Source organism: Gossypium hirsutum, chromosome D12 (genome assembly GCF_007990345.1).
Source record: "Gossypium hirsutum isolate 1008001.06 chromosome D12, Gossypium_hirsutum_v2.1, whole genome shotgun sequence".
Taxonomy (NCBI): domain Eukaryota; kingdom Viridiplantae; phylum Streptophyta; class Magnoliopsida; order Malvales; family Malvaceae; genus Gossypium; species Gossypium hirsutum.
In genome coordinates this window covers 54,399,926-54,417,364 of record NC_053448.1, presented here as the reverse complement: position 1 = coordinate 54,417,364, position 17,439 = coordinate 54,399,926, and the positions used below count along the sequence as shown (strand labels likewise).

The 17,439-nt window shown below is 37.3% G+C and overlaps 1 protein-coding gene across 1 annotated transcript; it reads right to left on the bottom strand.

Annotated features, from left to right (window-relative positions):
* Nucleotides 1-885: 885 nt before the first annotated feature.
* On the bottom strand, nucleotides 886-1,485 carry LOC107911145 (uncharacterized). Its single transcript, XM_016839028.1, has one exon. It carries the CDS (start codon nucleotides 1,483-1,485, stop codon nucleotides 886-888), a length of 600 nt encoding a protein of 199 aa, XP_016694517.1.
* Between the last annotated feature and the right edge of the window lie 15,954 nt (nucleotides 1,486-17,439).

The window sequence follows — 17,439 nt, the reverse complement described above, 5'->3', positions numbered from 1 at the left end:
GAATATTATAATGTGGGGATATATTGTAATATTGTAATTTTTTGTATGAATATTGTAATTATTTTATAATTAATTTGTTAGTAATTTGGGAAAAATTCACAATATTTTGTGTTTGTAATTATTTAAAATTTAATTTATTAGTAATTTAGGATTAAGCTATAAGTTGTTGTGTTTAGTTTAGTATTTGGTGAGTTTAACATATAAAGTTTATAAAAAAATTAAAAATCATTTCATTAAAATTTTAATTATAAAAAAATTAAAATAATTTTATTAAAAGTTTGGGTTTTTTACACCAATAATATAGAAAAAAAAATACTGAAATAGGATGTCAGAAAAAAATTTACCAAAAAATAACTAACTTTTTTAATCATATAGTTGTTGTTAACTCATTTAATTTTTATATAATGTAACTTTTATATAATTAAATTTTATTTGATTTTGTATTTATTTAACAGTAATTATTGATTTTTTGAAACAAATTAACTAAATTCATTTTTTTATTGCAGATTTGCAGGAAATGGGTTCTCTAATTAATAATAATAATCACATATCAAGTACTATTAATGAGATGGTAATAAAATTTATTTTTGATATTCATGTTATTTGTTGAATTAAATTATATTGTATTAACTATTTTGCTAATTTAATAATGTCAGGGTCCGTACCGCGCATTGAGGGGCCGTGTTAATAGTGTAGGGTTTCAGCCAGATGATAAACAACCATCAAACCATCAATTTTAGGGGTTTTTGTAATAAACAACTGCATATTTATGTAATGATAGTTCTTATCTAAATAAAATTACAATGGTTTAAAAATGTCTCCATAACTGCAACAAATTGTAGACAATTTTGTGATTCAAACCATATTTATGTAATGAAGTACATATCAATTTCTACTCGATTGAGACGATTGTCCAACATGGTAGTTTCGGAGAGGGCATTTACTTCGATTATGACCGGGTAATCTGCATACGCCACACAAATTCCCGTCAGATTTCTCCCTAATGTCCATTTCGTTACAGATTCTAGATGATTGCGGACGACCTTTCAGGTTTCTACGCAGCCTTATGTCTGGGACTAGCTCGAAGGTCGTCGGAGGTACCTCCCAAGTAGATAGGTCAGGAAGCACGGGGAACTCGTTTTCCCATACACGCAACGTTCGTTCGATGGTGTACACTTCATCGATAAATTGTTCTACATTGAGGCCAACTTTAGCACAAGCTGCCACGACATGTGCACATGGAAAATGAAGTGTTTGAAACCTTCTGCAATCGCACTGTCTATTTCGGAGATCAACTCCGTAGGACCTAGGTGGTATACAGGGATGACAACTGATGGTCTCTGTAACTCGAAACGTTTCATTATGTCGTGAATATACTTCTACTGTCATCGACCTCGCCATTCGACGGTTTACAACCATTGCATCCCTAATGCCTTCGACAAAGACATGTCCCGCCTCCATCTGGTTCACTTGTTGCTGACTCATTCTTGGCATCAAGGTAGCCAACCTGTAGAACGTTGCCGAGAAGACAGATGAAATTGGAAGATGTCGTGTTTTTAATAATACAGCGTTGATCCCCTCCACTAAGTTTGTAGTCATTTGACCATAACTAAGGCCCTCGTCAAAACTTTGAGCCCATTGCCACGGCTCCATGGTACCCAGCCATTGTCGGAAAGATGTGTTGGTTTGACCCTCCATGTCACTCTCAAGCCGGGCCATTTTTTGGCAAAAAATGTGTGGCTCTAGCTCGTACACTGCATATGTATTAAAAAAATTTTAAGTTACAGTATTACTCTAAAACATTAAAACTTATATTTAAAAGATAAGGTAATTCTTTACCCATTCTCACAACTTGTCTTTTCCAGTCTGCATTCTTATAATCTCGCTGGAAGTTAGCCGCGATGTGCCGGATGCTGTAAACAGATCGCCATGGTACACCGGAACGCCTAATGGCTACAATTAATCATTTTCCTCTATCGGAAATGATGCAAATATTATCATTGTTAATCACATACCTCCGTAGGTTGGTAAGAAAGAACTCTCACGATTCCATGTTCTCCTTATCGACGATGGCAAATGCTATCGGGAATACGTTCCTGTTGCCGTCTTGAGCAACCGCAAGAAGTAAGATCTGTGTGTATTTTCCATATAGCCAGGTTCCATCTACTTGCACAAATGGTTTGCAGTGGGCAAATGCGCGCACACATTGATCAAAAGTCCAGAACATCCGATGGAAAATTCTTTTTCTCGATTGTAGTTGGTCATTTTGCCCGTCATAAGATCGTGTCTGCAACTCAATTACAGTCCCCGGCACGTGTTCCCTCATGGCGGCTATCCATCCCTGTAATTCATTGTACGATGCATCGAAATCTCCGTACAATTGCTCCATTGTCATCTGTTTAGCTATCCACGCCTTCCGATATGATACTCAATACTGGAATCGTGCTTGTATTTCAGCAATCAGTACCGAAACTTTAATGGTCGACATGTCTTTTACCATTGGCATGATGCATGTACAGATAGTTTTGGAGTCAAGTTTTCGATGATCTTCTGTGATACGTGTTGAAGTGCATGTGTGGGGCCCAACAAATTTTTGTATTTCCCACATCTGCGACTTCTGCATAAATGCAGCTCGTACCCGCCAATTGCAGCCTTCTGCCGACCTCCAACACTCACCAATATATAATGTTGGTATAGACTCGATGACTTTGTAATCTACTGATATATTCATGCTATACCGCTTAATCGCAAACATGCATTCTTCCTTACTTTCAAATCTCTGGCCCACGCGTAACTCATCTGGATCAGAATATACGCCCATTCGGTAAGCATGTGGTATTTTAGGGTACTCCGGAAACTCAGCTGCCCGTGCCGCATCAGGGTCTATCCGAGACATGTGTGCCCCAGGATTATTGTGTATCACAATACGACGAATCTGGTTTCCGACTGAAGACACATTAACGTTTCCATCCTCATTCACGCCTTCGTTGTCAATATCATCCGGGACCTCGTCTGCGTCGGGATCACTCTCACTATCCACTTCGTAATCAACAGGATCACTACTATAGTATACATCATCACCAACCACATCAGTCTCGGCTGCAACATTAAGATCAATATTTATCCCATGTATAGGTGATTGACTATCAACATACGATACCGGAACCACCATACACGGCGCTTCAACTTCATCTTCTTCACCTAATGGAGTGGGATCTTCAATTGCCTCCACACTGGCTAACTCAGCAAATAACTGAATCGGTGCATTTTTGTTACTCGAAGTCCCACAATAAAGAGCGACCATTGTCTCTACGTTTTCATCGTCTACAAGTTCCATTTCGGTAAATTTTATTGGATCTGTTGATACTGGAAACTTGTAGAAAACTTTTGATATCCTTCTCCCACAACGTCTATAAATTTTTTCACTAATTTTTTCCTTCAAATCATCAAACGAGATATTTCTATCAAATCTCATTGCTACTTGTTTGCGACATTCAAATATACATCCCACAGTTGTTGTTAAAATTTCTCCATCGAAATAAACGCATACAAAAAACTGATTCTCCATTTTCAATACTAGATCTGTAAAAAAGAATTTCAAATTTCTTAAAACAGTTTCAAAATGTAAACAAAATACATAAAAATTTTAATGCAAAATTTTTCATTCAGAAGCTAACAAAATTAATAACATGACAAAATAACTTTCAAAAACATCCAATTTGCATAACAATACTCTACATTCTATTTAAAAAGAAAAACCAAAATACCTAATTTTTTTCTTCTTTTCCTTCCTTCTTTTCTTCTGCTTCCTTCCTCCTTTTCTTCTTTCTTCTGTTTTTGTAGTCAAATTTATGTTTGTGTTGGGGGTATTTATAGAGAAAAATCACATTGGCGCCTCCCAGATAGGCACCACCATTGGCGCCTTCCAGATAGGCGCCAATACTATGTATTATACGGGTTATATACTAACCCGGAAAAGTATAAAATTATATTTTATTCAAAAAAATTATTATTTTATTCATTGGCGCCTATCTAATAGGCTCCAATGAAAAAGTAACCTATTTTGGTAAATTTTTTTTCTGACATCCTATTTCAGTATTTTTTTTCTATATTATTGGTGTAAAAAACCCCATGCTAATTGTAGAGTGATAGTGGATTTAGCAATATCCACCCCTGCTTCACTCCATTATCATCCCTAGTCAAAATGATATGAAATCAAATATGGGCCTATGCATATAACAAAAAAATGGGCTTATGTAATGTAAAAGTACCATAGAAGGCTCGTATACTAAGACTTAGATTACATTTTGTATTCTTTTACTTAAAAAATTGACAAATTAGATCAAAAAGTAAGTTGGTCATTCGATTAAAAGTTCCATGCATTTCTATTGTTAAGTGATGATGTTGCTAATAAAGTAAGTCGGCAACAACACGCGGCATGTCATATATAACTCATGCTGATGTGGTATTTTGCCAAGCCAATATATATTTAAAAATATTTTTTTGTAATTATTTGAAAAATCAAGTCCAAGACCTAGACAACCATTTTTCCAGGTTTATTATGAACATGATTTTTCAAATAATTATTAAAAAGTAAATATATTTTGGGATTTTTAAATGTTTTAAATACTGGTTGACGTTGTCATGTCAACATGAGGTATACATTGCATGACACATGTCATTGTTTGGTTGCATCATCAACCGCCATCACTTAACAACTGAAATTGATGAAATTTTTAACAGAATGACTAATTTGCTCTTTGATTTAACGTACAGAGACTAATTTACCCATTTTTCAAGTAGACAACGCACATGTAATCTAATCCTTAATACAGAACCTTCCATAACATTTCAACCGGTATGTAATAAATTTTCTCATTAAACTATACATGGAAAGTATTGTTATATGGAAATAAACTTTTGGTAATTGAAATAAAAAGAAATCCCATCCCAAATCAAGCCAGGTAATTAATTACTTCCAATTTTTATCCTAATAAGCAGCAAAAGCAAAGAAATTTCATTAATTTCCATATGTCGAATTACATAATAGGATGAAATGTGTATAATAATTTGTGATTCTGATTTTCTTTTCTTTTTTTGGGTAGAAATTTGTCATTATGATCCATTCTTAGCAATTATGGTGGAATTTAGGTAACTCTTAATCATTGTTGGCAAATTGTTCAAATCTATAATTTGACTCCCAAATTTAGAATTTTCTTTTAGAAACAAAATCCAGAATTCTTTCATATAAGGATAGATTATACTTAAGGTGATGAAAGTATTGCTAGTTCATACCACTAAATTCATGACCAAAGATTTGTATATAATTAGAATTTGTGCTACAATTAAAAAGCTAAATTTTAAAATATAAATTATACAAAATATATTATGGAAAAGTATACAACTAATTTAATTTTATATTTCTGTAATGAAATCTTCCTTTTAAAAGAATAGATAATTGTAATCTTTTAATTACACTCATCACTACGTATAATATATAAAGCAAAAATCTAAAAATATTTTAAATTAACAAAATTATTATTTATTGTTTATTATATTATTATATCAGTTTTTTTTATTAAAGTTTGAATACTATTTTTTATTAAATTTGAAATTTCATTTTGTATGATGTTAAACTACACCTTAAATTATATATGCAATTTTGAGTTGGTATTTGAATAATATAAAGAGGTAAATATCAAAATTATATATAAATTTTAATTTACTGTGTAATTTGATATATAAACTTTGATTTAGTGTAATTATACACATGTTACTTTGATTGTAATTCGAATATATATATAACTTTAATTTTGATTCAATTATATACATTTAAAGAAATAAGTATATTAAATTATTTTTTTATTAGATAAATATAAATATGTAAATAGAAAATGATGTTATATCAATAATTGTGTTAATAATTTGTGAGAATTGGATCAAATCAATATTACATGTATAAAATTACACAAAATCAAAGTTCATACATAAAATTACACACGAAACTATAAAAAATATATTATTTAATAAATTTTAAAAAATGGCTGATCAAAAAGAAAAAAAAAATTCAACGTAGCTATTAACCAAAGCTAAAAAGTAACCATAGTTAGGGATTTATGAGCTACAAATACAAAATGGTTAGATTTATGATTATATAAATAAATAGAAAATGCACCGTTCTTTCATATACCCATTAAATAATAAAATAGAATTATATTATATTACTTAGAATTCTCAAAATTCAAGTTTTGGGAATTATTTATTTATTTAATCTATTAGTTTAAAGAAAATATGCAAAAACCAAAATTGAACTGAGAATAAATTCTGTAATTGGCCTCTCTGAGTAAAGGGGTAAGTTTTCTTCCATTTTCTTTGCATGTTCAGTATGCGCTTATTGTTTTGCTTTGCATGTAGTTCTCTTAGAATTCTTTTTCCAGGCATTGATGTATTTCAGTCACTCAAATCTCAGTTATGAGCTTTGAAATATACAATGTTTGATTCATTCGAGAAGCATGCATTATTGTTTCCTTGTTCATTCTTATTACTTGAGTTGCAAAGCTACAAAACTTGGTGTCACATATTGGACTCAACAACCACTAGCATGGGAAAATCCTAAATTTCTTATAAAATTTCAATTTTTTTATTTATTATTGGAATCTTTTCTGATGTTGTGTTGTTTCGACAAATTCAGATAACTAAAGAAGGAAATAGCAAGGAGTTAGAGGCAGCTCGAGAGTTACTCGTACAACTAATATGGATTAAAACAAGGAAGAGGCCATTAGAGGTAAGAGATTGCTGAGAAGGATGTTGTTGGGGCAAAAAGATTTGTTTTGATGGCTGAAAACTTCTATTCTGCGCTCGATGGTCTTCCTCAGTTGATTGTTGCTCTTGACGTATACATATCTGCCGATGAAAAGATCAATGGAGAAGTTGACTGGTACAGAGTGCTTGGTGTTCATCCATATTCCGCTGAGGACACCATTTGGAAACATTACATGAAGCTGGCTTTCATTCTTCATCCGGACAAAAACAAATTCGCAGGTGCAGGAGCTTTCAAACTTCTATTAGAAGCTTGAAGTTTGTTGTCTGATAAAGCAAGGAGATTTTCTTATGACCAGAAGCTGAACTTAAGGGGTGTTACGAATGTTCTACATGGGAAATCATCAATGACAACAACAAGCTCTAATGGTTTCCATTATTCCTACATTGTTAAAAACTTATTCCAATTCCGCTCCTCCTTGTTAAGATAGCAAAGAAACAGTTGTAGAAAGATTTCTGTATATTGTAAAAGCACAGACTACACATATTTAATGCATGCAGAAAGTCGTTACTTAATTGCTTTTCTAACTAACACTAAACATGCCTACTAACAGAAACAAAACTCTTTTACTTCCTAATATTCCCCATACTTCTCTACTATTCTTAAATCACCCTCTAACTGATACTAGCTACTCTAAGTTGACTGTTAAATCTACTGAACATTGGTGCGGAGAGTGGCTTTGTATCAAGGCCATATCTAACTATCACGCCATATCAAGGCTTTAGATGGAACGGAAACACCCAGTTCAGCTAACAATGACTGAATCCAAATTATCTCTGCAGTTGTATGCGCAACACTTCGATACTCCGCCTCGGCTGTGGATCGAGAGACCACAGATTGTTTCTTAGAAGTCCAAGAAACGAGATTACCTCCAAGAAAAATACAGAACCCGAAAGTAGATCGACAGTCATCAATATCAGCCCTCCAACTGGCATTTGAATATCCTTCTAAGAGAAACTTTGAGGCTCGAGTGAACTGTATCCCATAGCTCAAGGTTCCTTGTAGATACCGTAGGATCCGTTTGACAGCCTTGAAGTGAACATCCAGAGGATTATGCATGAATTGACATACCTTGTTCACTGAATAAGCTATGTCTGGCCTGGTGATGACTACATATTGTAGTGCACCAACGATGCTTCGGTAGTAACTTTGAACCTCAACTGGACTGCCTTCATTGGCAGACAAGTGGCAATTTGCGACCATAGGCGTTGGAAGACTGTTCGACCGATCCATAGAGGCTTTGTGAAGTAAGTCCCGAACATATTTGGTTTGAGATAGAAGCACCCCGTCAGCCGTGTACTGGACCTCAATACCGAGAAAGTAATTTAGCTTGCCTACGTCCTTCAAGGAAAAGCGATCATTGAGTTGAGTGACAAAGTTGTCAAAGTCCTGAGAGTCACTACCAGTGACTATGATGTCATCGACATAAACAAGGACGTTCAACACTTGATCACCCGATCGAAAAATAAACAGTGAGCTGTCCGCCTTCGAGACCATAAATCCTGTAGAAACCAAAAAATCCCGCAACTTTTGAAACCATGCACGAGGGGCTTGTTTAAGCCCATATAGTGCTTTGTTCAACTTGCAGACAAGTGGTTCACCATTTAACCCACTCTGCTCAAAACCGAGTGGCTGAAACATGTAGATATCTTCACTTAAGTCCCCATTCAAAAAAGCATTATTGATATCAATCTGTCGAAGGGACCAGTTAAGGGACACAGCCAAAGCAAGAACAACCCGTATAGTGGTTGGTTTGACCATAGGGCTAAAAGTCTCTTGGAAGTCCACTCCAGCTTATTGTAAATATCCTTTAACAACTAACCTGCCCTTGTACCTGGCAATAGAGCCATCCGCGTGTTTCTTAAGTTTGAAGATCCACTTGCAACCGACAGCACGACGACCCTCTGGTAAGGCAACAAGGTTCCACGTATGGTTGGCAAGCAAGTCATCATACTCATCAGTAGCTGCTTTTGTCCACTCAGGACTTTGAAATGCCTCACGAATGGTAGTAGGCTCAGTCTCATCCAAGACAGAAGCAAATACCTTGGGTTTGAAAATCCCATTCTTCGAGCGAGTTAGCATAAAATGACGGTTCCCAAGAATGTCCCCAGGGACGGAAGGTAGTTGAGCTGGTACTGTGTTAGTACGTTGAGTGGTACACACAAGATCCCCTACGATTTCAGAAACACCATGAGAAGAAGACACTGGGCTAAACCGTACCTGTTCAGAGGAAGGCTCCGCACCAGAACAAGCATCCATTCGGGACTTAGTGGCAGACTCGGAACTATAGTAGGCAACCTCGGAGAAAAGTCAGGTTGAGTAGTGGCCGTAACCACCGGAAGAACAGACCGAGAAGAACACCTTAGAACACAGCCAGAAGATAAAGCTGTTTGAAAACCTTCATTAAAGGGAAACTTGGTCTCATCAAAGCGGACGTGGCGCGACAAGAATATTCTACCATCCTCTGCAAGACATCGATATCCTTTAGCTGTAGGAGCATTGCCTAAAAACACACAGCGTTGAGACCTGAAACTGAATTTGTGCTGTTGAAACGGCCTAAGATCGGGAAAACAGGCACACCCGAAAACACGTAGGGAACCATAATCAGGTTTAGCTTTATACAGTAGTTCATAAGGACTGGACTGATCCAAAACAGGTGTAGGCAACCGATTAGTCAAATGAACAGCATGTATAAACGCATAAAACCAAAATTCCAATGGCATATGAGACTGAGCTAACAGGGACTGGCCCATGTTAACGATTTGGCGATGTTTCCTTTCAGCAATGCCGTTTTGTTCCGAGGTATAACGACAAGTTATCTGATGTTGTATACCAAGTTGAGATAAAACAGTCGTCAATGCACGATATTCACCTCCCCCATCCGTCTGAAAGACCTTAATGGAGCAGCCAAATTGGACAGTAACCATGCGATGAAAGTTTATGAAACAAAGAGCCACCTCAGACTTGGTTTTGAGAAAATAAAGCCAAGTGTATCGACTATAGACATCAATAAAAGAAACATAGTAACGATAGCCTCCTGAAGGCACACTAGCAGGTCCCCATACATCCAAAACTACAAGTGAAAAAGGTGAAGTATATACTGTTGTGGAAGTTGAAAAAGGAAGCTTATGTGCTTTCCCCAGCTGACAAGCTGTACATAACAGTTGGAAACTATCTCTTTTGAAGGAAACATTACATGACTTTAAAATATGAGTAAGAACATTACTACACGGATGACCGAGTCTATTGTGCCATAAGGAAAATGAAGAAAGTTCAGCACTATTTAGTAGACTAGAACGGGGCTTCAAGGCAGTAGTGGGTGTGGACTTGGTGAGATGAAAGCGATACAACCCGTCATGTATGCGGCCCTCGAGTACTGTCACCCCTGTCTGAATATCCTTCACAAAACACAAAACCGGATGAAATTCAAAATAGACACCATTATTTTTGGCAAATTGTGCCACATACATCAAGTTTTTGCACACTGCAGGAACATGCAAAACATTCTGAAGTTTCAGTAATCTATCCCCAGCTAAGAAGGAAGAAGAACCTATGTTAGCAATAGAAACTGATTCACCGTTGCCCATAGTTACTCGACTGTTACCTGCATATGTAGAGGTTGTTGCAAGATTTGATACCTCAGGTGTAATATGATTAGTAGCACCCGAGTTAGGATACCAGATGGTGTCAGACTGCGAGGACGGTGGAGGCTAAGAGTGCAAATGGCCATAACAATAAGCCCCCGTTTGACAAGAATGGACAGTAGAAGGACACCCAAAATCATGTAACTGATGATAGTTAACCTGAACCGAATTGGACCCTGCAGCACCAGAGAAACTCTCATCAAATCTGTGATAACATGTTTGAACCATGTGCCCCACTTTTCCACACAACTGGCATTGCGGCCTGGAACGAGACCAGCCCCTTCTATTACTACGGGACCGACCACGAGACCAACCTCTCCCCGATCCCTTAGAATCCTGTTGAGTACGAGGAAGAGAACCACCAGACTGTTTCAAAGGGGCTTCCGTGCCTTGTTGACGAGTTACAAGATTAGCTTGACAAGAACCCTCTGTTAACAACTCTAACTGATGAAACTCACAGTCAAGCAACAGTTTCGTTAACAAGTCAAGGGACAAAGGAGTGGCAGAGGCAAATATTCTGATTGACTCAAACTCAACCGAAAGACCGGCCAAAATCACACTAACTTGTTCTTGCTCTGAGATAAAGCTACCAGCAGCAGTCAGGTCATCACTTAGTTGTCTGACCTTAGAGACATAATCTTTAACAGATAAAGACGACTTCTTGAGGGTGTTGTTCCAATAGGGTCGGAAGCGTGTAAATTATTGTACTAAAAAATCACACAAAGTTCAATTCCCAAGGAAGAGAGGTGGATCACATGGATCTCTTAAATACCAAGTCTTTCCTTAGACAGAATATCCCTTCTATAGTAATTTAATAGCACAATTAAATACTACTATTATACCCTCAAATATTGAAAGAAAAATAGGACAAGAAAGAACACAAGAGATTTAACGAGGTTCGGTAAATTATACCTACGTCCTCGGGCACTAACACCAGATGATAACTTTACTATCTCCAAAGTATTACAAACAAATAGAATTCCTTAAGAATTCTCAAATGGGAGAAGAGAGAAAACTAAGAGAAAAAAGATTGGTTGGGATGAATTGAAATGAGAAATGAGAAGGCCTATTTATAGTTGAGGTTCAAGGACCAAACAATAAATAGCCCATTATCTCAAAGACCAAAAAAAAATTATCCTTTGCCACTTTTCCAAAGTTGGTGGTTGTCATTATTAATTGTCTCCCATTAATGTTAATGGCAACCATTATTAATTGTCTTCCATTAATGTTAACAATCTCCACCTTGAAGATTTGATTAGGATAATCACATCTTCACACACTTCTTTCAACTCCCCAAATTCGATAAAGCTATCTTTTGTAGTGCCTACAAATGCGCTCTCGAGCGCCATACACCTGAAGGTGCTCAAATTCTCAGGATGTTAATCAAGTTCAAACAATGATTAAACTTGATTATTGTTACCACCTTGGTCATCATATCTGCGGGATTATCTGCTGTCGGAATCTTCTGAAGTAGAATTTTTCCTTTTTCAAAGACTTCCCGCACAAAGTGATATCTTACGTCGATATGCTTGGTTCTTGAATGATAGACTTGATTTTTCGCTAAATGAATAGCGCTCTGACTGTCACAATATAAACTTATGTGACTTTGAACAACTCCTAAGTCTTTCAACAATCCATTAAGCCAAATAGCCTCCTTAACAGCTTCTGTAACTGCCATATATTCTGCCTCTGTAGTAGACACAGCTACTGTAGACTGTAAAGTAGACTTCCAACTCACTGGGGCTTTCGCAAGAGTAAACAGATACCCCGTAGTTGAACGACATTTATCTAAATCACCAGCAAAGTCAGAATCAACATATCCAACTGCAAACTGACCAAGTGCTTCATCCTGTTCAAAAATTAAACCAACATCTACGGTTTTTCGAAGATACCGTAGAATCCATTTCACAGCTTGCCAATGTCCTTTTCCAGGATCATGCATATACCTGCTCACAACTCCAACAACTTGTGAAATGACAGGCCGCGTACACACCATCGCATACATCAAACTCCCAACTGCATTAGCATATGGGACTTTTGCCATATATTCTCTTTCTTCTTCAGTTTTCGAAGATAATTGAGCACTAAGTTTCAAATGAGAAACAAATGGGGTACTTACATGTTTTGTGTTTTCATTTACACCAAAACATTGTAATACCTTTTTCAGATATTGCTTCTGATTCAAACAAAGCTTGCCTCTCTGTCTATCTCTACTTATCTCCATGCCGAGAATCTTCTTGGCCTCACCTAGATCTTTCATCTCGAACTCTTGATTCAACTGAGCCTTCAGCTTATCTATCTCTTTTTGGCTCTTCGAAGCGATTAACATATCATCAACATACAAGAGTAGATAAATGAAAGATCCGTCATGCAGCTTCTGCAAATACACACAATTGTCATATTTGCTTCTTGTGTACTTCTGCCTTCTCATAAAGCTATCAAATCGCTTATACCACTGCCTCGGGGATTGGTTCAATCCATATAGCGATTTGTTCAGCTTACAAACCCAATTTCTACCACCAGCATCTGTGTATCCTTCGGGCTGAGTCATATAGATCTCCTCTTCTAACTCACCATGCAAGAAAGCCGTCTTAACATCAAGTTGAGCTAGTTCCAAATTCAACTGTGCTACCAAGGCCAACAAAATTCTAATGGAGGAATGCTTCACAACAGGGGAAAATACATCATTGTAGTCAATTCCCTCCTTCTGAGCGTAGCCTTTAGCTACCAATCTTGCTTTGTAGCGAATATCCTTCTTGCTAGGAGATCCATCTTTCTTTACGAATACCCACTTGCATCCGATTACCCTTTTACCTTTCGGTAATTGCGCCAATTCCCAAGTATTGTTCTTCAGGAGAGACTGCATTTCTTCATCAATGGCGCTTTTCCATTTATCACTTTCTAAGCTTTGCATTGCTTCTTGATAAGTGATAGGAATATCATCAACAACGGGAAGGGCGTAGGCCACCATATCAGTAAATCGAGCAGGTTTACGAATTTCTCTCCGTGGCCTTGCAACTGCAACTGGTTCTGGTGTACTTAGTGGTTCTTGGGTCAGAACCTCTTCAACCTCTAATTCCTCCATTGTGGCTGGAGAATTAGACTTATTAACTGGGCAAATCCCCATCTGCTCAAACTCCACCTGTTTTGGAGTACACTTCACCTGCTGTGGAGTATTGCTCGTCTGAATATCTTTATCTGCTACCTTTTTCAATGTGGCAGATTCATCAAAGGTAACATCTCTGCTACAGATCATTTTCTTTGTGCTTAAGCACCAAAGACGAAATCCCTTCACTCCAGAAGTGATTCCCATAAATAGAGCTTTCTTTGCCCTCGGATCTAACTTTAACTCCTTCACATGGTAATATGCAGTGGATCCAAACACATGTAAGGAATCATAATCTGTAGCCGGTTTTCCAGACCATACCTCCATAGGAGTTTTTCTTTCTAATGCAGATGATGGCAAACGATTAACAAGATGGCCAGCGTATGTCACAGCCTCAGCCCAAAATTGCTTGCCCAACCCAGCATTGGACAACATACATCGAACTTTCTCCAGAAATGTTCGATTCATACGCTCTGCCAATCCATTCTGCTGTGGTGTATCCCTAACTGTGAAGTGTCGAACAATACCATACTCTTGGCACACATCGAAGTACTGATCACTTTTATATTCCCCTCCATTGTCCGTCCTAAGCCGCTTGATTTTCTTGCCAGTCTAGTTTTCGATCATAGTTTTCCATTTAAGAAAAACTCTAAGCACTTCATCCTTAGTTCTCATGGTATACACCCAAACTCTTCTGGAAAAGTCATCAACAAAAGTAACAAAGTAGTGTTTTCCTCCCAATGAAGGTGTCTTGGAAGGCCCCCACACATCTGAGTGAACATATTCCAAAATACCTTTTGTATTATGGACAGCAGTACCGAATTTCACTCTCTTTTGCTTTCCCAGAACACAATGCTTGTAAAATTTTAATTTGCAAGCCTTTGCACCTTTCAACAATCCTTGCTTTGCCAGAATTTGCAAGGATTTTTCACTGGCATGTCCCAACTTCATATGCCACAACTGCATTGAGTCCAATTCTTTGTTACCGGAAGCTGTAGCGACTGCTCCAATAACTGTACTACCTTGGTAGTAATACAAGTTATTTTTCCTGATGCCCTTCAATATCACAAGTGCGCCAGATGTCACTTTTAAAATCTCATCTCTCATAGTAACAACTGAACCATTGGATTCCAAGGCTCCCAATGAGATGAGATTTTTCTTCAAACTGGGCACGTACCGAACATCAGTCAAAACTCTGGTTGATCCATCTTGATTCTTTAATTGGATTGAACCTATCCCAACAGTTTTACAGGCATTGTCATTGCCCATATAAACAACTCCTCCATTTAGTTCTACTAAATCAGGGAACTACTCCCGGTTAGGAGACATATGAAAGGTACAACCCGAATCCAATATCCACTCATCTGAATGGAACGACGATGATGATGCAACCAGTGATAGTTCAGAGTCACTAGTATCATGCTTTACAACACAAACATCTACAGCAGCTTTTCCCTTATTCTTCAGCTTTGGACAATTTTTCTTCCAGTGGCCTTTCTCATGACAAAAGCACATTCATCTTTCCCGAGTCTGGACTTTGACTTTGATCTCCCCTTCTGAGTTTTCTTCCGAGTGTATGAACGACCTCGGACTACTAAAGCTTCTGTATCTCTGATTGAGTTTTTCTGTTTGTCCTTCTTTCTCTGTTCATAACTGTATAAGACCGCACAGACTTCGCTCAGAGATATATCACTCCTGCCATGAAGTAGAGTAGTTTCTAGGAACTCAAACTCCTCAGGAAGTGATCCCAACAGCATCAAAGCCAAATCTTCATCTTTGAATGTCTCATCCATATTTAGCAAATCAGTGACTAACTAATTAAATTTGGTGATGTGATCATTCATTGTGGTACTTGGGACGTAAGTGAAGCGAAACAGTCTTTTCTTCAAGTGGAGCTTATTTTGACTGTTTTTCTTCAAAAAAATTTCTTCAAGTGCCACCCACAACTTATTTGCAGAAGTCTCCTTTGAAAAAGCATACCTCTGCTCTCGAGAAAGGCATGATCGAATTGTGCCACATGCCAACCGATTGATCGCCTTCCAATCTTTCTCCTGTACATCATCTGGTTTCTCTTCATCAATGGCAATGTCTAGACCCTGCTGAAAAAGGGCATCTAGAACCTCACTTTGCCACATACCAAAATGGCCCGTGCCATCAAAGATCTCCACGGCCAATCTTGCATTTGCAATTGTTGGTCTTGTCCACATGGACGATGTTGAAGCTCCTACACCGACCGTTTTCTCCATAATCTTTCAATATACCTAAGGAAATCTTTTCTGATGTGGAAGATCAGTTTAAACTGCAACCACTGAGCATACTACGATTAACCTTCGGCTCTTGATACCACTTGTTGTTCCAATAGGGTCGGAAGCGTGTAAATTATTGTACTAAAAAATCACACAAAGTTCAATTCCCAGGGAAGAGAGGTGGATCACATGGATCTCTTAAATACCAAGTCTTTCCTTAGACAGAATATCCCTTCTATAGTAATTTAATAGCACAATTAAATACTACTATTATACCCTCAAATATTGAAAGAAAAATAGGACAAGAAAGAACACAAGAGATTTAACGAGGTTCGATAAATTATACCTACGTCCTCGGGCACTAACACCAGATGATAACTTTACTATCTCCAAAGTATTACAAACAAATAGAATTCCTTAAGAATTCTTAAATGGGAGAAGAGAGAAAACTAAGAGAGAAAGATTGGTTGGGATGAATTGAAATGAGAAATGAGAAGGCCTATTTATAGTTGAGGTTCAAGGACCAAACAATAAATAGCCCATTATCTCAAGGACCAAAAAAAAATTATCCCTTGCCACTTTTCCAAAGTTGGTGGTTGTCATTATTGATTGTCTCCCATTAATGTTAATGGCAACCATTATTAATTGTCTTCCATTAATGTTAACAGAGGGAATATAAGGCATGTCGCATGCTGGAGATCTTAAGATTAGACTTTGCACTAAACCGTCGTTCAATAACAGTCCAGATATCAAAACTAGTTTTGGAATTAGTGAGATGAACTAATAACTCATCTGTAACAGTTGACAAAAGCCAGGACGCAAGAAACTTATCTTGCTTACGATGCACAAGAAAATCCGGATTATCAACTTCCTGACCATCTGAACCAAGAACAACAGGAGGAGGAGAATGAGTAGTACCTAACACAAAACTTTCAAGGCCATAGCCTTCAAGAATCAACAAGATTTGATGCTTCCATCGAAGAAAATTATGCGGAGCAAGCTTTATAGTATCATGTTTAGAGAAATATTGAACTGCTGTAGGACATACAATGCCATTTCCTTGTGAATGACCAACCTCACGAGTATTAGAGGAGTGACGCGGTGTATTAACAACAGGAACACCATCTGAAGTTGTATCTGTGGCCATGAGAGGAAGAAAAGGAAAAAAAATTATGATTACAACCAAAGAACCTTAGCTCTTGATACCATGTTAAGATAGCAAAGAAGCAGTTGTAGAAAGATTTCTATATATTGTGAAAGCACAGACTACACGTATTTAATGCATGCAGAAAGTCGTTACTTAACTGCTTTTCTAACTAACACTAAACCTGCCTACTAACAGAAACAGAACTCTTTTACTTCCTAATACTCCTCGCTCAACAAGAACTGATACATTTTGGACAACCTGCAGTTCCTGTAAGCTGAAGTTCAAGTACTCCAGGCCTTGTATACTTGAATCTTCCAAGTTTAAAGACACTGTTCTGCAGGCATTTGAAACGAAGTAAAACCTGGGTGATTCCGAGGGAAGAGTTGTTTCATTTCTCTCACCAGGTCCCTTCTTATTTGGTAACAGGTCAAGAAGGTCTAAAGTTTTGTAAGGGCTGTTTGAAACTTGATCCAGTG